Source organism: Lingula anatina, chromosome 2 (genome assembly GCF_051362555.1).
Source record: "Lingula anatina isolate TDL-2025a chromosome 2, LinAna3.0, whole genome shotgun sequence".
NCBI classification, from domain to species: domain Eukaryota; kingdom Metazoa; phylum Brachiopoda; class Lingulata; order Lingulida; family Lingulidae; genus Lingula; species Lingula anatina.
The window spans coordinates 42,315,879-42,337,110 of record NC_141768.1 but is presented as its reverse complement, the minus strand read 5'-3'; the positions used below and the strand labels follow the sequence as shown (position 1 = coordinate 42,337,110).

At 36.7% G+C, this 21,232-nt stretch overlaps 3 protein-coding genes across 3 annotated transcripts; all 3 read right to left on the bottom strand.

The window, feature by feature from the left end:
• Positions 1 to 1,547: 1,547 nt before the first annotated feature.
• On the bottom strand, positions 1,548 to 5,489 carry LOC106172271 (E3 ubiquitin-protein ligase TRIM56-like). The gene is made up of 2 exons (XM_087004386.1): positions 5,024 to 5,489; positions 1,548 to 3,723 (listed from the first exon to the last, which is right to left on the bottom strand). Exons 1-2 carry the CDS (start codon positions 5,264 to 5,266, stop codon positions 2,092 to 2,094), a joined length of 1,875 nt encoding a protein of 624 aa, XP_086860512.1. The 5' UTR covers positions 5,267 to 5,489; the 3' UTR covers positions 1,548 to 2,091.
• A 1,008-nt stretch (positions 5,490 to 6,497) lies between these two features.
• On the bottom strand, positions 6,498 to 9,617 carry LOC147763714 (E3 ubiquitin-protein ligase TRIM56-like). Its single transcript, XM_087005838.1, has 2 exons — positions 9,446 to 9,617; positions 6,498 to 8,760 (listed from the first exon to the last, which is right to left on the bottom strand). Exons 1-2 carry the CDS (start codon positions 9,615 to 9,617, stop codon positions 6,965 to 6,967), a joined length of 1,968 nt encoding a protein of 655 aa, XP_086861964.1. The 3' UTR covers positions 6,498 to 6,964.
• A 6,326-nt stretch (positions 9,618 to 15,943) lies between these two features.
• LOC106181640 (E3 ubiquitin-protein ligase TRIM56-like) lies at positions 15,944 to 19,185 on the bottom strand. Its single transcript, XM_013566090.2, has 2 exons — positions 19,009 to 19,185; positions 15,944 to 18,243 (listed from the first exon to the last, which is right to left on the bottom strand). Exons 1-2 carry the CDS (start codon positions 19,178 to 19,180, stop codon positions 16,445 to 16,447), a joined length of 1,971 nt encoding a protein of 656 aa, XP_013421544.2. The 5' UTR covers positions 19,181 to 19,185; the 3' UTR covers positions 15,944 to 16,444.
• Between the last annotated feature and the right edge of the window lie 2,047 nt (positions 19,186 to 21,232).

The following is a 21,232-nucleotide window of genomic DNA, read 5'->3' as shown; positions in this document are numbered from 1 at the left end:
AATGTGACCTTGAAATTGACCTTTGACCTACTTTTCACCATGAACTGAACTTTGCAAATTTTGCTTTCCTTTTATCTCCAAAACTGGCAGAGATAGGTCCATAGTTACTATTGAACTTGAAAAGGAAGTCATATACTGGCAATCTAAATGGGACCTTAAAATTGACCTTTGACCTACTTTACACCATAAACTGAATTTTGCAAATTTTGCTTTCCTTTTATCTCCAAAACTGGCTGAGATAGGTCCGTAGTTACTATTGAACTTGAATAGGAAGTCATATACTGGCATTATAAATGTGACATTAAAATTGACCTTTGTCCTACTTTTCACCATAAACTGAACTTTGCAAATTTTGCTTCCCTTTTATCTCCAAAACTGGCAGAGATAGGTCCATAGTTACTATTGAACTTGAATAGAAAGTCATATACTGGCAATCTAAATGTGACCTTGAAATTGACCTTTGACCTACTTTTTATCATGAACTGAACTCTGCTAATTTCTTTCTCTTTTAACTTCAAACTTGCCAGAGATAGGTCCATAGTTACTCTTGAACTTGAATAGGAAGTCATATACTGGCAATCTAAATGTGACCTTGAAATTGACCTTTGACCTACTTTTCACCATGAACTGAATTTTGCAAATTTTGCTTCCCTTTTATCTCCAAAACTGGCTGAGATAGGTCCATAGTTACTATTGAACTTGAATAGGAAGTCATATACTGGCAATCTAAATGTGACCTTGAAATTGACCTTTGACCTACTTTTCACCATGAACTTTGCAAATTTTGCTTCCCTTTTATCTCCAAAACTGGCAGAGATAGGTCCATAGTTACTATTGAACTTGAAAAGGAAGTCATATACTGGCAATCTAAATGGGACCTTAAAATTGACCTTTGACCTACTTTACACCATAAACTGAATTTTGCAAATTTTGCTTTCCTTTTATCTCCAAAACTGGCTGAGATACGTCCGTAGTTACTATTGAACTTGAATAGGAAGTCTTATACTGGCATTATAAATGTGACATTAAAATTGACCTTTGTCCTACTTTTCACCATAAACTGAACTTTGCAAATTTTGCTTCCCTTTTATCTCCAAAACTGGCAGAGATAGGTCCATAGTTACTATTGAACTTGAATAGAAAGTCATATACTGGCAATCTAAATGTGACCTTGAAATTGACCTTTGACCTACTTTTTATCATGAACTGAACTCTGCTAATTTCTTTCTCTTTTAACTTCAAACTTGACAGAGATAGGTCCATAGTTACTCTTGAACTTGAATAGGAAGTCATATACTGGCAATTTACTGTGACCTTGAAATTGACCCTTGACCTACCTTACGAAGAACTTAAATTTGATTGTACCATATATATTTTTTGCAATAGTTTAAAAATTCTTGTTGATTGCATTTTTACAGCTTGTCAAGCACAAAACTGGTGGCTATGTCCCTTATTTTGTGTATGTGGGGGTCTATACGAATGCGCTTGCTCCAGCTGGTGGTACAATACTCGGAGGCGGTATCGCCTCTCTGATCCTCTAGTTTAAGATTAGAAATATCAGATATATTATATTACCAGTAAAGGTGATTATCTGGAACAAAAAAGAATTCCTGTCTAAATTTACTACAGCATATACTGGATATAAAATCAAATATGTTTTTATGTCAAGTACAAAACCTAGTCAGAATGCAAATCTACACAATATAGAAGGACAGCCAACAACATTATATGATTAATTGCACTGGTCAATTTATTATTATTTGGTGATTTAATGACAGAAACTATTTTTAATTCACCATTTAATTTCATTATCTTACAAACAAATATACATCCGTATCACATTCTGCATCCTCGTCAAGTCATATTGAAACTAAAAATTATTACTACCTTGCAACTAGGAATATCTTGATCAATTTCCATACGGCTATCATGAAGGTACCCCACAACTATAATGAAATTCGATATAAGGTCAGTCAATCATAATCGCATTCATATGTAATAATATGTTTCCTCTCAGAAACAACTTACGTTCACTACTGTAAAAATTCCATTTATTACTGATCAATCTCTACAGGATGAGCTCATTCATTTCTAGTATGAATCCATGTACCTAAACACCTTGACCATCCCTCCGTGCTGAGACACTGTTAAATCACCATCATGGTTGATGGTTAGACCAAGAGGTTTCTGCAGTCCGTCATTTTCAGTTGCTAACAACTGGACAAACTCACCATCGATTGATATGATGTGAATTTTGTTGGCGCTGAAGTCAGCAATCATAATGTTATCATACTGGTCAACACAGACACCGTGTGGAATACCGAGTTGATTCTGTCCAGAGCCAGTGTAGGTGTGGAGCAGTGACCCAGTGGGACTCATGATGAAGACTGCTTTAGCTTTGTTATCAGAAACAACAATGTTCCCATTGTTAAGAACAGTCACATACCAAGGCTGCTGAAAACCACTGTGCTTTATGGTACCCATTATTGCACCGTGGATGTTGACAATGCTGACTTGTTTAAGATTAGGCTGAGCAACCAGAATGGTATTGGAGTTGGTAACATGTAAACCATCAAGACCTTTCATATCCACTTCTTTAGTAATATTTAAGTCCCGTGACATGAAATTTAGTTTATTGTTGCCATATTCAGAGACCAATGTGGTACCATCAGGAAGTGATGCTATACCAAAAGGGTTGTCTAGTGACCTGCTACCAGCCTTGGATTGCTGCACAAGGAGTTGTCCATCTAAACTGAATCTACACACTTTGTTGTTATCATAATCCACCACCAGGTATCCCTGCTGTGGTTTGGTACAGGTGACCAGACTAGATGGATTGCTACAATTTGAATTAAACTGACTAACCAAGTGTGGGTTATCTTTAATCTGTGCCTTCCGTGTTACAATCAATGTTCCACGTGAATTAATACCTTGAATATCTTTTCTGTCTTGTTGTATCTTCCCAAGTCCTGTCCCCTTGTTCACTTCTCTGTCAACATCATTGTTGGTCTGTAGTTGCAGGCTGAGGTGCTGTGGGATATCACCGCCACCAGATGGCAGCAGAAGCTCCTGTAACCTGTCTCCTACTTGCTGCTGTAGAATGAGGATCTCGGCTGGAGTACCACGGGACAGGATGCTGCCGACTAGATCTGAGGTGCTCTTCATTGTTGACGTGGTGACCTCACAACTCTCCATGTACAAGGTGATGTTCTTCTTATGAACCTCGCTGACTTGCTGAACTTCTTGGAAAAGCTTCTTCTCCTGTTGCTGAATCTGTTGCTGAAGATGGCGACTGTGCTCTGAGATGTCCTTCATCACAGAGCTGGTATTGGTATCGTGGTCCCTGAGCGCGCCCCGCAGGATGGATAACTCGTTTTCTTGTACGCTGATCTTGTCGTCTAACTTCTCCAGCATGGATGCCAGTTTGGGCTTCACTGTTTCTATGGCAGTATCTAGGGATGTACACTTGTGCTCATCATGAGTGAGGACCTTGCAGTCACGGCAAATGGGCATCTGGCACTTGAGACAGAAATACCTGATAGGTTCTTCTTTGTGTTCAGGACAGAAGACACTCTGGAATTCCTGGAGCTCTTGTTGGTGTTCCCCACTATGCAGCTGCTCTAAGGTGTAGATTTTGTGGTTCACTGACATTTTGAAACGAATGTGAGACTTGGCACAAGGACTACAGAGATACTCACTGCAGTTGAGACATTTGGACACTGCCTAAACATCATCACCGTCTATGGCACAAGCATCACATTTTTTCTTCCTGGTCGGGGTGAGCACAGTGTCCTGGAGGCTGTCTATGAAGTAGTTATGGAGGAAGCCTTCAACTCCTTCTTCTGGAAGCATTGTCTCTTTCCGGCACACGGGGCACTGGAACGTGCTTCCTGGAATTAAAAGGATAATGTAAACTGTACAGTTTTCCTAATACTCTTTATAACTGATTCTTGAAGACTGCATTCCTGAAGATTCTTATCACTGCTTTGTATTTTAAGAATGTTTTGGTTAACTTTTATTTTTAAGTTTTAATTACTTTGATGTTAGATTTTAGTTTATCTTTGTAGTTTCAGTTTTTATATGAAAATGTAAGCAGCGCTAAGACACACGTGTGGCGCGGTTTTAAGAAATGTATTATCTTGTATGGTTGTGAATGCTGGGATATCTCCAAGAAAACTAAGAAGAAACTGGAAGCTACCGAAATGTGGTACCTACGGAAATGTTGATAATATCCTGGACAGAAAGAAAGATCAATGAAGAAGAGTATCAACTTGCAGGAATACAAAAAGCACTGTTGAAAACAAGCAGAAAGAGACAAATGAATCTCTGGGCTATACCATCAGAAAAGACGGAATGGACAAACTGGTACTTTGGGAAAATTGAAGGACGAGGGAAGTAGAGGAAGACACATGGCACACGAAACAAAACTTATGTCAAGGTTCTCTTGGCTTGGAGCACATAAATGGGCTTGCCCAGTATCATTGAGGACGGTAGGGTCTGGAAGTCTGAATATGCTGTCGCCTAATAAATGATACCGTCTGTTGACTACGATCGACGTGATGATAATGATGATGATGATGATGGTGTTTTATATTTAATCGATTCATCAAAAGTTGGATACATTTTAGATACATTTTAGATGGAAGTAACACAAATACATATCAGTTGGTCCTTATTTATAAGAAACATTTTCATCAACTTATTCTCGACGATGGAGGAAGACAAACTTTCGATTAAAAACAAAAAACGGGTTGATAAATTTTTACCATGCAAATATATTAATTACTTTTAAAACTGAGCAATTGCAGAATATTTATACAAATTTATTATCCCCGCATTTTTGTGACAAAATCATATTATCTCGTGAACCCGTGCGGCCGTGTTGCAACATAGAAATCAAGGTCCCTGAAGGCGTGATGGCTACCTTTCGACACCAACTAGTATTGTTGATGCTAGGAAAAGCTTGGTTGAAATTTGATTAAATTCTTATCCATTTCAAAGATTTAATTCACAATGTTTGTACTGTAAGTGTAAATGAATGTGCAAAACTGCGCAAAGATAGTTTCACTTCATTCTGACATGTCGCATGCTTACCTGGTGTATTACCGGGGATGTAGCTGGCCAGACATCGCTTACAGTAGGTGTGAAGACAGGGCAGAACTTTTGGATCTTCAAAATCTTTGAGGCAGATGGAGCAGTTGGTGAAATTTTCTCGAATCTTTGCCCTCAAACTCTCCTCATCCTCTACGCCTGAAGCTGTCGCCATGTTTTAGGGGTGGATGTAATCACCTGATTCTAACTTATCTATGTATGACTTTGGAGAGGTCATAAAATGGGGTCCCATGATGTATAGATTGATAGGTTAGTTCAACGATAACTGTAATAAAGCGTGCATGTAAATAATTTATCTGAAAAAGTGGGTCATTATTTTAGCACGTAAAAATGCTGTTATTTGATAAACAAAACAAAGTAAAGCGCAAAAAGCGAATTTTTTTTCCTAAATTTTTGTTGATGACAGAATGAATAAAGAAGAGTAGAAAATATTAATGAAGCTTCCAATAAAGTGGGGTTTAATCTTGTACCTAGTGTGTCAAGGGAACGCAGACACAAACACCTGTTGATAAATCTCTCTTTAAAAAATTGATTTTCATAAGTGTTTTTTAAATAACAAAAAAAAAAAAAAAAAAAAAAAAAAAAAAAAAAAAAAGAGAGAGAGAGAGAGAGAAACAAAAGTTTGATACACATTATATCTACATATCTACACATTGGAGACGGCCATTTAACAACATTACATTACTGCACGATTTAATTGATTTAATGGCAACAGTTATTATTAATTTACCTTTTTTTCCCAGTATCCTTGAATGGAGCCGAGATTTGATTACTGTGCCCCTGCAGGTGTGTGTGTGTGTGTGTGTGTGTGTGGGGGGGGGGGGGGGTGCGTGTGAGAGGCTGAGAGACCAATACAGGAACTTACAAGCGGTCTTCATGTCATGTAGGGTCCGCCTTGTACCAGTTGATACTCGGATATTCTATTCTGAATGGCCCTTATGAGGCTCCAGATAATTAAGTGGAGTAAATTATCGCACATATCTCATATTTTCATATATTTCCCATATGTCATCTCCATAGATGAAAAACTAGTCATGTCAGCCATTTGTTTGATATGACCTCAATTTTGCCTTAAAATGAAGGAATACTGTCATAATAATAATAAAAATAACATCAGCAACATTTTAGTAAAATCATAATGATAAGAATATTGCTTATAAACGTAATATTAGACTTACGGTTCTTACATATACTGTACATCTCCGTTTTTCCTGCGCTTGCAGACCCCTCGAAAATTTACATATCAAGTGGAAAATGTTTCTACATTTACATTTTATTTTTGTGAGATTATGAATTAAGTTTTTGACTGCATGGAATTACTGATGTCGGTTATTGTCGAAACAGTGATGATAATAATAATAATAACAAATGGCGTTTTTTTTGTATTCGTGTCATTTTTATTTGCATTTTTGATACAATTTTTTTGTGTTTTACAGATTTGTTTAATGCCCGTTATGCGTATAAAGGATTAAAATTATGTGAGATCAGAAATAACAGATATATGATATTATGTTACTTTTGAAGAGGATTTTCTAGAACAAAACAGCAAGTGTCATTCCGTTTTAATTCCTTTCTAAATTTACTACGACATGCACTGGATATAAGATCAAATATGTTTTTTATCATTTGCTGATTTACACAAAAATGATTACTACCATGTTAATAGGAATATTAGTCATGATAACACTCAACAACCATAACGAAATTCAGTTAAAAGTAGGCCAATCATAATATTAATCATAGGTAATCAAGCACGTTGTATCATTTCACAAACGGTCTATGTTCACCACAGTAAAACATTCCATTTATCACTGATCGATCTCTACAGGACAAGTTTATTCATTTTCATCTATCATGAATTCATGTACCTAAACGCCTTGATCTTCCCTCCGTACTGAGACACTGCTAAATCACCATCATGGTTGATGGTTAAACCAAGAGGAACTTGCAGTCCATCATCTTCAGTTGCTAAGAACTGGACAAATTTACCATCGATTGATATGATGTGAATTTTGTTGGCGCTGTAGTCAGCAACCATAATGTTATCATGCTGGTCAACACAGACTCCAGTTGGTTCACAAAGTTGATGCTGTCCAGAGCCAGTGTAAGTGTGGAGCAGTGACCCAGTGGGACTCAGGATGAAGACTGCTTTAGCATTGCGATCAGATACAACAACGTTCCCATTGTTAAGAACAGTCAAATAACAAGGCCACTGAAAGCTACCGTGCCTTATGGTATCCACTGTGGCACCGTGAGTGTTGACAATGCTGACTTGTTTAAGACCAGGCTGGGCAACCAGGATGGTATTGAAGTTGGTGCTATGTAAATCAACAGGTCTTTTCATATCTATTTCTTTTGTGAGAGTTAGGTCCTGTGACATGAAGATTAGCTTGTTGTTGTTATATTCAGAGACCACTATGGTCCCATCCGGTAATACTGCTATACCAAAAGGTGTGTGCAGTGACCTGTTACCAGCCTTGGATTGCTGCAAAAAGAGTTGTCCATCTGAGCTGAATCTGCACACTTTGTTGTTATCATAACCCACCACCAGATATTCGAGCTGCGGCTTGGAACTGGTGGTAAGACTATATGGACGGCTACAGTTTGAATCAAATTCAGTAACCAAGTGTGGTTTATCTTTGATCTGTGCCTTCCGTGTTACAGTCAATGGTCCCCGTGAATTAATGCCTTGAATAACTTGTCTGTTTTGTTGTATCGTCCCAAGTCCTGTACCCTTGTCCATTTCTCTATCAACATCACTGTTGTTCTGTAGTTGAAGGCTGAAGGGTTGTGGGATATCACCGCCACCAGATGGCAGCAGGAGCTCCTGTAACCTGTCTCCTACTTGCTGCTGTAGAATGAGGATTTCAGCTGGAGTACCACGGGACAGGATGCTGCCGACTAGATCTGAGGTGCTCTTCATGGTTGACGTGGTGACCTCACAACTCTCCAAGTACAAGGTGATGTTCTTCTTATGAGCCTCGCTGACTTGCTGAACTTCTTGGAGAAGCTTTTTCTCCTGCTGCTGAATCTGTTGCTGAAGATGGCGACTGTGCTCTGAGATGTCCTTCATCACAGAGCTGGTATTGGTATCGTGGTCCCTGAGCACAGCCTGAAGGACGGTTAACTCGTTTTCTTGTACGCTGATCTTGTCGTCTAACTTTACCAGCATGGACGCCAGTTTGGGCTTCACTGTTTCTATGGCAGTATCCAGGGATGTACACTTGTGCTCATCATGAGTGAGGACCTTGCAGTCACGGCAAATGGGTATCTGGCACTTGAGACAGAAATACCTGATAGGTTCTTCTTTGTGTTCAGGACAGAAGACACTCTGGAATTCCTGGAGCTCTTGTTGGTGTTCCCCACTACGTAGCTGCTCAAATGTGTAGACCTTGTGATTCGATGACATTTTAAAACGGATATGATACTTGGCACAAGGATTACAGAGGTACTCACTGCAGTTGAGACATTTGGACACTGCCTCAACATCTTCACCGTTTGCGGCACAGGCACCACATTTCTTTTTCCTGGTTGGTGTGAGCACAGTGTCCTGGAGACTGTCAATAAAGTAATTATGGAGGAAACCATCAACTCCATCTTCCGGAAGATTTGTCTCTTTCTGACACAAGGGACACAGGAACTTGCTTCCTGGAATTGAGAATATTTTACACTCTACAGTTTACTGATACTTATAAGAAGCATAAGTGTTTATCTTTTTTTATTGCTTGGTCATATGCACTTAATATGTACCAACCTTTCAAATTTTATCCTTGATGTTAGTTATTTTAATAAAGATATTTAATAATTAAAACTGTTACAGTGTATATATTTGATCTCAAACATTTTCTCAAAATCGTTTGTTTAGTCAATATTAATGAATTCAACTAACTGCCATGTTTAATATGATTATGCATTAAAAAGTCGGTTTGATTACATTTTAACTTATAGGCAACAATTACATTTATATCCTTTATAATTGGTCTTCTTTCAGTGACGAAAATGGAGGAATACAAACAATGAAGATAAGAATTACTGATACAGGCAAGAGAAGGCGTTCTTTACATGATGAACGTGAAGAAATTGCTTTTTAATTTGAAGCATTATTTGTTGTTTAAACACAGTAACACAAATGTCAATATTAACCAAAATGTACAAGTACCGTCCAACATTAATTTATCATTTATGTATTTTAATTCTAACATGTCACACGTAACACTTTGTGTATTATCAGGGATGTAGCTGGTCACTTATGTAATTAAGAATAGGGTCAGTACATGTTCTAAACAAAAATGAATCTGCTTTCTGGTTAAATGTGGGTGATAACACGTTATACCTGGTGTATTATCGGGGATGTAGCTGGCCAGACATCGCTTACAGTAGGTGTGCAGACAGGGGAGAACTGTGGGAACCTCAAAATCTTTGAGACAAATTGAGCAGTTGGTGAAATTTTCTCGAATCTTAGCCCTCAAACTTTCGTCTTCATCTCCAATTGAAGCGGTCGCCATTTTAAAATGAGCAATGCGTCACGTATGTCATTGATAAGGGGATTCCCCTTTTTCTGTTCGACCCAGCTAGTTTCGAAACACCTTCAAGAAATCTAAACAGCCATTCCACGAAAAGGGGTACAATTCCAAAACAAGAAATGCAGCGATATGAACTTTGCAAAACTGGAAAACTTTTTATATTATTTTGATGAAGAGGTATTCAGAGAGTAGTACAAGAATTTTAACCCACACCATTACTGTATTTAAAGAAATATGCACGTGTAAACATGGTACAGTATTTTTTTCGTTACGGAGGTTAGGTAACATCTAAATTAGGCTATATTTCAATCATGCCAAAGGTTACAGGCTCCAAATTTGATTCAATTATTAAGATTTTGTATGTATTCAAAATATTATTGCCCATTTAAGATTTCTCTTCAATTATAGAAAATGCGGTGCAAACACATTGGTTATAAGTGGCTCGTTTTCTATAAATACAAAGGCTGAGATATTCCAATTTAAATATTTTATTAATCGTTGGGGACAGACTTGCTTTTATATCATACTATTTGTTAATGAACAAAGTGCTATCAATCTATTATGATATAAGGATTGATCAATGAGCACACACATATCCAATGTTCAAATGAAAAATGAGTAATTTCGTAACGGAGGTTAGGTACGTCATTCTACATACATGTAGGTCAGCGATCATATATTTGTTTTGATATTTTTAGCTTAGGTAGACTTCAGAAGATGAATTCGGAATTTATAGTATTACAGATACGACCAATATACATAATAACATAGAAAAAATGACAAAACATGTTTATTCAAACCATTAAATGGCAAATGGTTACAACGGGTTGTTTTGCTTACTTTCAAGGACTACATAAATACATTTACCACTACTGGATAGATTTCACCGCTAATATGTTGATCCATGTATCTGTAGAATTCACATTCCATATTTTACCAGAGTAAGAGTTTAATTTATAATCTCAGTAACAGAGGTAAGGTGAAGCTCTAGTCTAAATTATGTCATACATTTAAACCGTTCAAAATCTTTCACAAGAAAAGCTTCGCGGTCATTAGATTTGTTTTCTTTCTCTGTAGTGTTTTTGTCTCTCTGTATTTGAAAGTGGCATATTGGAGTCTATATAACAAAACATTAAACCTACATGCACATGATCGCAGTTATAGACAATAAAAAACAACAAAATACCCGAGAAAGTTAATTCATACAATCAAACGCCGACAATAGACACGTGTTTGCCAATAACTGTCCATTTAAAGTTACTGGAAGCATCTAGAAGATGATAAAACTATTATGTGCCACTGAAATAGTAAAATAGGACCTAATAATCCCGCAGTTCTACCTGATAAATATAACTGTTGCTTCAATGCTTAATATATTTCGCCATATGTCTCCCGCGAAAATAATGTCTGCTACATGCACGCTAGTACTGATGTCAGCTAGTACCATTTTTCTTGCCAAGACAGTCCTGAAAACTACTCATTTTGCATAAAGTCAGAATGATAAGTTCAAAAAGGCATCGTCAAGTGACAAATGGAAATCAATTCGATAAAACAAATCACGATTTACCCTCGATTTTATAGCAAACTGGAGTAAAAACTTAAATCATTAGCCTTTCTTGATAGAATTATCAGCTATAGGCCTATATGTATATTTTATATCTATATTAATGCGGGGTAATGTCTTTAACAGCAAGCAGTATGAATGCATACTACATGTACATCAGAACATAGAACTACTTATATGATCAGAATTAACTCACAAAACCACAGAAATAACGTTTTAAAGTATTAACAGTCATTTTTATAACAATTAACTTATTTCATAACGGAGGTTAGCATAATGGACGTAAGGTGACACGCATTCTTTTTCAGTTTTTATCCTCGGGATAACGTTGCATAACTATTGAATGAATTTTTTAGGAAGGAGTTGGTCCTTGCTTTAAAAAAATGATGTTTTTTACTTTCTAAAGCAACATTTTCTTCAAATTTGGTCCGTTACTGAGGTTAGGCTCTTAAATGCCACACCCCGACTTTTGTGAGTTTTAACATTCTCTTTGATGGAACGCATCATTCAAAATTAACAAATAGCACTGTTTTATTAAACTTCATATATTATGAGTTTGAAAAATGCACAGGAAGGCCATTTAAGAGCATTTTCTTTTATTCTTACATTGACTTAAAAAAGCGTTACGGAGGTTAGGGGTTACTGAGCGACATTGATTAAACTATGACAGTGACGTAACTAACCAACAAATTCGACAGAGAACACCATGTATGATAAAAAGAAACATGAATTTAAATTAGTTGAGGAGTAAAAACACTAAAACACGGGAAAATATAAACTTTTTCTTGTGGCAAATCAGCTATAATACCGAAGCGACACGTCGAAATCGTGCTTTTTGCGGCATAAAGACCCCCGGGTTTCCCGTCAAAGCAAGTGGTACTATATTAATTGTTGTTTTTTAAGTAGAACACATCGGATCCTGCTAAGAAAAGGTTAAAAAAAGCAAAATTGCAGATGCTTTTACTACCGAAAATAAGCTGCGACAGGTATTATTCAGAATTGTACCCTTTTTCGTGGAATGGCTGTAAAAATAATGTCTGGTTATCCTAAAAGCAATATGAGTACCACAATAAAAATCAGATTAAATATTAAATCGGCTAGGGAAATTCTTTGCAAATTTCATAATGCACAAATATGGTCTCCTTCATGGAAGTAAAAATGAAAAATAACGAATGAAATGCTACCAAAACGAAATATACCTACCCTACACGCCAATTTCTATACTAACCCGTGACAAGTTTGAATACTGAACCCAGTTTTCCCCGGGAAAATACATTAGAATAACTCCATTGCAGCCTATATTGTTCAGTTTTGAGAATAACAACAGCTTACCACAAATTGTAAATGGTTTTGAAAGGCGGTCCAATTTTTATGGAAACTATTGCAGTACTTAGTATCAGGGATATCTTTTTTTCTTAGACCCCTTGATGGATCAAGACGTATGTTAACTAATTTTAAAAAGTGACCTGTACACTGTACTTACGTTCTGTACTTACTTGTACGTTCTGATTTTTTAATGCTGAATTTCGGGGTTTTCTTTTTATCACTTACCTGATTATTGAGTTTATCACAAACCCGCTTGTTTGGTGAGGATGAACATAACTAACTCACAGTGATTTTTAAGATATCATTAAACACTGTACAACATTCAAACGAATATATTTAGATTGAAATAACGGGTGTGTTACAACTCGGCCTACAACTTTTTTCACAGGGGTATCCTTTACCAATAACAAGGTCCTCGATCTAATTATAAATAAACTGGTATTGTATAGAGACCCGGGTGACGCTAAGATGATGATCAGGTACTAGAAAATGTAAATTTTGAGACAGTAATAATCAAGTAATTGCATCTAAATAGGATTTGGACATTGTTAAATATGCTGGGACCGTCGTGAATCCAAGCACGGAGATGATTTTAATGTAGAAAGCGAGAAAAAGACGTTCAAATCTTATCATATGTCGGGACTAGGGTATACATACGTATGTGTCAGATGCTCAGATGATTCTATAAAACGTGTAGCATACCATTTTGACAAGGCTAAGATTACTCACGAGCACCTGGCGTACCCAGTATATATTTACCGCCCAATTGAACTGCAAAAGTGGAATAATAGTGCATATAGTGTATCCCTTTTTTACCTCCAAAGATGAAAAACAAGTCCTGAGAGCCATTTGTTTGATATGACCTCAATTTCGCATTAAAATGAAGGAATACTTGAAAAAATAGTAATAATAGTGTAATAATCTGGGTTTCACTTCGTTTATGGTGAACGATGTTCAGAGCACTTTGTCTGGCAAGTTATTCGGTACTGTCGAACGTCGAAGCATGTATCGCCGACTAGTCATTATTTATCCGATTTGTTATCTTCGAAGTTCGCCTGTATGCTACCATACGTTATCTGTGGTCGCAATAAAAGTGGTTTGGATATACCTGCGCATTATGTAAAATTTTTTATTTTAGTTCTCTATCGAATTCAGAACAGAACACTCTCAGGCCAGTCACTCCCATATGGTCACATTATAATTTTTTCACAGGTCAGTCATTGTTTCATTAAGTCAATTAATGAACCTCATCTTACTCATGACTGCACGTTATTATTTTTGGTTATCTATCGTCTCTATTCGACTTGTCTAGATTATACTCGTTCGTGTCCCTTGTGTCGTATTTCACTTTTCAGTAAACTTTGGCATTATGCTTTGCCATGTTTTTTTTTTGGACAGACCAAGCCTAAATTGACTTAAAATAATTTCTTATCAAATTATTACTCATTCGTGCACCACGGTGCATGAACTTTCGGCTAATTCCTAAAGTCTGTAATTCATTATAACAGGAGCTATGGAATTTAGAAAGTTCCTAAAATAATTTTCAAAGGTTTTCATCGGAAAAATTCTTTTAAATATCTCATTAAAGAAATGGGGATTATTATGGGTTCGCTGAAGTAAATTTAGTTTTATTTCTTGTTAAGTTTTGTAAAATCAATGTACGAACCTGGGGTCTGATGATTTTATTTTGTGAAGTTGTCCGAAGTCTGAAGAGTCCCTGGGCAACTCGCCGAACGACTGGCGCCCCCCAACCCCCAGCATTTTCCCACCTCCTTGTGGGTTGTCCTCAACCAGGAGGACTGTGGTAGTCAGCATGGGATTACATTCTAGACGGACAGTCTAGAACACGTTCCCATACAATATCCCACCTAAATGGACCATTCTTAGACCAGACGCTACCAAGAGTCCAGAGGCTAATAGAGACATGGACTGTGCTACATGTAAAACTTAAACGTTGGCTTAACAGTTGTGATCTATTATTTTACTTTGATTAATCTTAGCGGTATTTTAAGTGTTCTAGAAATATTAATTGAGCTCGGTCAAACGCTTCGTAAACTTTGAGGAATGAAATGTGACTTTAATCTTCGCAATGAAAGAGCTCAGAGAAACATTATGAGAACTTTGTGACCAGAACAATGGTGTGAGATTTACAGAAATACTGAAATCAGAGAATCAGTATGTAATAGTGCTTGCATAACATTAATTCATTGTTACATTTTCATTTTATTATATTTCATTTATGTATTCAATAAATATATGAGCAAAAATCCACTCTTGTCATTAACCTGGGATATATTTTCCCACAGGAGCCCTTCCCGGGCTCGGTCCCGCTGGATAGAGCGCGCGTTTTAATAGTATTTCACCGTAACATTTTGTCATTGTTGTGGTACAACAATAGTACACATATGAAATGTCACAATAATAATAATAACAACAGTAGCATTGTTATTAAAATAACAATGATAATGATAAAAATATTGGTTATAAATTTAATATGAGACTTAGAGTTCTTACATCTCTGTTTTCCGTGTGCTATGCTATCAAAAATTTCCCAATTTCTATTATCTGTTAAATTTTGAGTTCTTAATAATTATATTAATTTAAAAACCAAGGGCTTCTGCCAGTTATAATTTTTAATATATTTTTCTTTAGATCACTGTAATGTGGACAAATGCAAACAAAATGAAATTCATCCTCTGTCACATAATATCCATTTTCTATCTTTTTTTCTTTTCAGTAATGAGTTTATGGTCTATTATAAACTTTATAAACTTGCATATTATTTGTCTTGATTTTAAAAGAGATTTTTTGGAAGGTGGTATTTCAGGACATAAATGCCCGTCAAGTGTATGTATAATAGATATTTAGATGGATGTTGTATCTTTATACGAATTTCTTGAATTAACTTATCCATTAAACGTGTTTCAAAATCTTTAAAAAAATCTGCTACATCCGGTATGTTTTGATGCTCCCGCTTATCTGACAGTCCAAGACATGTTAATTCTTCTACCTTTGTGGCCCAATTATCAAACTCATTTCATAAAATAGTAGACTGTCATAGGTCCCCCTTAAATAAAGTTTTGCGTGCTTAGAACCTAATCCAATACTTCACACTGCTAATCATCCTATAGTAATTTAATAGAAATCATCCTAATTCATTCTAAACAGCAGACGATGCAGCTGTGTTACTTACTCCCAAGATCTACCTTTTTATATGTGAAAACTTACGACCCCCCCCAGACTTTGCTTCCATAGTTCAGGATCAGAAACACATACGTATCAAATAGAAAAAAATTCTACATTTACATTTTATTTTTGTGAGATGATGAATTAAGTTTTTGATTGCATGGAATTACTGATGTCGGCAATTGTCGAAACCGTGATAATAATAATAATAACAAATGGTGTTATTAGTTTTTGTGCCTTTTTTATTTGCATTCTTGATATAACTTTTTGTATTTTACAGATTTGTTCAATGCCCGTTATTTGTGAAATTAGAAAAAAGACAAAATTCCGAAGTCGCTATGCGTATAAAGCTTAAAATTATGAGAGATCAGAAATAACAGATATATGTTATTATGTTATTTGTGAAGAGGACTATCTAGAACAAAACAGCAAGTGTCATTCCGTTTTAATTCCTTTCAAAATTTACTACGGCATGCATTGGATATAAGATCAAATATGTTTTTTATCATTTGCTAATTTACACAAAAATCATTACTAACATGTTTATAGAGATATTAGTCATGATAACACTCAACAACCATAACGAAATTCAGTTAAAAGTAGGCCAATCATAATATTAATCATAGGTAATCAAGCACGTTGGTATCATTTCACAAACGGTCTATGTTCACCACAGTAAAACATTCCATTTATCACTGATCGACCTCTACAGGACAAGTTTATTCATTTGCATCTAGTCCGAATCCATGTACCTAAACACCTTGATCTTCCCTCCGTCCTCAGAGACTGCTAAATCACCATCATGGTTGATGGTTAAACCAAGAGGATACTGCAGTTCATCATCTTCTGTTGCTAAGGACTGGACAAAATTACCATCATCTGATATGATGTGAATTTTGTTGGTGTTACAGTCAGCAACCATAATGTTATCATACTGGTCAACACAGACTCCGTGTGGTTTAGAGAGTTGATGCTGTCCAGAGCCAGTGTAGGTGTGGAGCAGTGACCCAGTGGGACTCAGGATGAAGACTGCTGTAGCATTCATATCAGAAACAGCAATGTTTCCATTGTTAAGAACTGTCACATACCAAGGCCACCGAAAACCACTGTGTTTTATGGTACCAACTGTAGCACCGTGATTGTTGACAATGCTCACTTGCTTTAAATCAGGCTGAGCAACCAGAATGGTATTGGAGTTGGTAACATGTAAACCCTCAGGACCTTTGATATCCACTTCTTTAGTGAGGTTTAAGTCCCGTGACATGAAGATAAGTTTGTTGTTGCCAAATTCAGAGATCACTATGGTACCATCAGGTAGTACTGCTACACCAAAAGGATTGCCCAGTGACCTGTTACCAGCCTTGGATTGCTGCACAAGGAGTTGTCCATCTGAGCTGAATCTGCACACTTTGTTGTTATAGTAACTCACCACCAGGTATCCCTGCTGCGGTTTGGCACAGGTGGTCAGACTAAATGGATTGATACAGTTAGAATCAAACTGACTAACCAAGTGTGGTTCATCTTTGATCTGTGCCTTCCGTGTTCCAATCAATGGTCCACGTGAATTAATGCCTTTAATATCTTGTCTGTCTTGTTGTATCTTTCCAAGTCCCGTCCCCTTGTTCACTTCTCTGTCAACATCATTGTTGGTCTGAAGTTGAAGGCTGAGGTGTTGTGGGATATCACCGCCACCAGATGGCAGCAGGAGCTCCTGTAACCTGTCTCCCACTTGCTGCTGTAGAATGAGGATCTCGGCTGGAGTACCACGGGACAGGATGCTGCCCACTAGATCTGAGGTGCTCTTCATGGTTGACGTAATGACCTCACAACTCTCCAAGTACAAGTTGATGTTCTTCTTATGAGCCTCGCTGACTTGCTGAACTTCTTGGAGGAGCTTCGTCCCCTGCTGCTGAATCTGTTGCTGAAGATGGCGACTGTGGTCTGAGATGTCCTTCATCACAGAGCTGGTATTGGTATCGTGGTCCCTGAGCACAGCCTGAAGGATGGTTAAATCGTTTTCTTGTATGCTGATCTTGTCGTCTAGCTTCTCCAGCACGGATGCCAGTTTAGGCTTCACTGTTTCTATGGCAGTATCCAGGGATGTGCACTTGTGCTCATCATGAGTGAGGACCTTGCAGTCACGGCAAATGGGTATCTGGCACTTGAGACAGAAATACCTGATGGGTTCTTCTTTGTGTTCAGGACAGAAGACACACTGGAATTCCTGGAGCTCTTGTTGGTGTTCCCCACTATGCAGCTGCTCTAAGCTGTAGACCTTGTGATTCGATGACATTTTAAAACGGATATGATACTTGGCACAAGGATTACAGAGGTACTCACTGCAGTTGAGACATTTGGACACTGCCTCAACATCTTCATCGTTTGCGGCACAGGCACCACATTTCTTTTTCCTGGTTGGTGTCAGCACAGTGTCCTGGAGGCTGTCAATAAAGTAATTATGGAGGAAACCATCAACTCCATCTTCCGGAAGATTTGTCTCTTTCTGACACAAGGGACACAGGAACTTGCTTCCTGGAATTGAGAATATTTTACACTCTACAGTTTACTGATACTTATAAGAAGCATAAGTGTTTATCTTTTTTTATTGCTTGGTCATATGCACTTAATATGTACCAACCTTTCAAATTTTATCCTTGATGTTAGTTATTTTAATAAAGATATTTAATAATTAACACTGTTACAGTGTATATATTTGATCTCAAACATTTTCTCAAAATCGTTTGTTTAGTCAATATTAATGAATTCAACTAACTGCCATGTTTAATATGATTATGCATTAAAAAGTCGGTTTGATTACATTTTAACTTAAAGGCAACAATTACATTTATATCCTTTATAATTGGTCTTCTTTAAGAGACTTTAACAATTCCCGAAAATGGAGGAATGCAAACAATGAAGATAAGAATTACTGATACAGGCAAGAGAAGGCGTTCTTTACATGATGGACGTGAAGAAATTGATTTTTAATTTGAAGCATTATTTGTTGTTTAAACACAGTAACACAAATGTCAATATTAACTAAAATGTACAAGTACCGTCCAACATTAATTTATCATTTATGAAAAACAACGATTTTTACAGTGTTGGTATTTTATATAAATCTACAACAGTGTCACAACTTACAAGTTAATGTATTTTAATTCTAAAATGTCACTTGTCGCACTTTGTGTATTATCAGTCGGTCACTTATGTAATTAAGAATAGAAGTACATGTTCTTAACAAAAATGAATCTACTTCCTGGTTAAATTTGGGTGACAGCACGCAATAGGGCCTACCTGGTGTATTATCGGGGATGTAGCTGGCCAGACATCGCTTACAGTAGGTGTGCAGACAGGGGAGAACCGTGGGATCCTCAAAATCTTTAAGACAAATTGAGCAGTTGGTGAAATTTTCTCGAATCTTAGCCCTCAAACTTTCGTCTTCATCTCCAATTGAAGCAGTCGCCATTTTAAAATGGGCAATGCGTCACGTATGCCATTGATAAGGGGATTCCCCTTTTTCTGTTCGACATAGCTAGTTTCTAAACACCTTCAAGAAATCTAAAAATGTCTGGTTATCCTAAAATCAATATGAGTACCATAATAAAAATCAGATTAAATTTTAAATCGGTTAGGGAAATTCTTTGCAAATTTCATAATGCACAAATATGGCCTCCTTCATGAAAGTAAAAATGAAAAATAACGATTGAAATAATACCAAAACAAAATCTACCTACCCTGCACGCCAATTTCTATACCAACCCGTGACAAATTTGAATATTGTACACAGTTTTCCCCGGGAAAATACAACAGAATAATTCCACTACTGCAGCAGAAGGCCTATATTGTTCAGTCTTGAGAATTACAACATCGTATCACATTTTTTTCAATTTATTTTTTTCATAGATCCCTCGATGCGTCAAGATATATGTTAACTTATTTTAAAAAGTGACCTGTACACTGTACTAACGTTCTGTACTTACATGTACGTTCTGATTTTTTAATGCCGAATTTCGGGGTTTTCTTTTTATCACTTAATCACAAACCTGCTTGTTTGGTGAGGATGAACATAACTAACTCTCAGTGATTTTTAAGATATCAACAGTCATACGAATATATTTAGATTGAAATAACGGGTGTGTTACAAATGGGCCTGAGACTTTTTTCACAGGGTATATCCTTTACCAATAACAGGGTTCTCGATTTAATTATAAATAAATTGGTATTGGATAGAGACCCGGGTGAGGCTAAGATGATGATCAGGTAATAGAAAATGTAAATTTTGTGACAGTAATATCAAGTGATTGCATCTAAGTAGGATTTGGACATTGTTAAATATGCAGGGACCGTCGTGAATCCAAGCACAGAGATGACTTTAATGTAGAAAGCGAGAAAAAGACGTTCAAATCCTATCATATGTCGGGACTAAGGTATACATACGTATGTATCAGATGCTCGGGTGATTCTATAAAACGTGTAACTTACCATTGTGACAAAACACAAGGCTAAGACTACTCACGAGCACCCGGCGTACCCAGTATATATTTACCGCCCAATTGAACTGCAAAGTGGAATAATAGTGCATATAGTGTATCCCTTTTTTTACCTCAAGAGATGAAAAACAAGTCCTGAGAGCCATTTGTTTGATATGACCTCAATTTCGCATTAAAATGAAGGAATACTTGAAAAATAGTAATAATAGTGTAATAATCTGGGTTTCACTTTGTTTATGGTGAACGATGTTCAGAGCACTTTGTCTGGCAAGTTCGTCGGTCCTGACGAACGTCGAAGCATGTATCGCCGACTAGTCATTATTTATCCGATTTGTTATCTTCGAAGCTCGCCAGTATGCTACCATACCTTATCTGTGGTCGCAATAAAAGTGGTTTGGATATACCTGCGCGTTATGTGAAAGTTTTTATTTTAGTTTTCTATCGAATTCAGAACAGAACACTCTCAGGCCAGTCACTCCCCTATGGTCACATTGTAATTTTCTCACAGGCCAGTCACTCCCATATGGTCACATTATAATTTTCTCACAGGTCAGTCATTGTTTCATTAAGTCAATTAATGAACCTCATCTTACTCATGACTTCACGTTATTATTTTTGGTTATCTCTTGTCTCTATTGGCCTTGTCAAGATTAAACTCGTTCGTGTCCCGTGTGTCGTATTTCACTTTTCAGTAAAGTTTGGCATTATGCTTTGGCATGTCTTTTTTTTTTTTTTTTTTTTGACAGACCAAGCCTAAATTGACTTAAAAAAATTTCTTATCAAATTATTACTCATTCGTGCACCACGGTGCATGAACTTTCGGCTAATTCCTAAAGTCTGTATTTCATTATAACAGGAGCTATGGAATTTAGAAAGTTCCTAAAGTAATTTTCAAATGTTTTCATGGGAAAATTCTTTTAAATATCTCATTAAAGAAATGGGGATTATTATGGATTCGCTGAAGTAAATGTAGTTTTATTTCTTGTAAAGTTTTGTAAAATTCAAGTACGAACCTGGGGTCTGATGAT

What these genes read in the sequence shown, in the direction of transcription:
- LOC106172271 (XM_087004386.1), bottom strand. Translation starts at nt 5,266, where the DNA reads ATGGCGACAGCTTCAGGCGTAGAGGATGAGGAGAGTTTGAGGGCAAAG. An exon ending in CACATTCATTTACACTTACA is followed by an intron (nt 3,724 to 5,023) that starts GTACAAACATTG and finishes GATGATGTTTAG; the next exon opens with GCAGTGTCCAAATGTCTCAA.
- LOC106181640 (XM_013566090.2), bottom strand. Translation starts at nt 19,180, where the DNA reads ATGGCGACTGCTTCAATTGGAGATGAAGACGAAAGTTTGAGGGCTAAG. An exon ending in CATCCCCGATAATACACCAG is followed by an intron (nt 18,244 to 19,008) that starts GTAGGCCCTATT and finishes TCTCAATTCCAG; the next exon opens with GAAGCAAGTTCCTGTGTCCC.
- LOC147763714 (XM_087005838.1), bottom strand. Translation starts at nt 9,617, where the DNA reads ATGGCGACCGCTTCAATTGGAGATGAAGACGAAAGTTTGAGGGCTAAG. An exon ending in CATCCCCGATAATACACCAG is followed by an intron (nt 8,761 to 9,445) that starts GTATAACGTGTT and finishes TCTCAATTCCAG; the next exon opens with GAAGCAAGTTCCTGTGTCCC.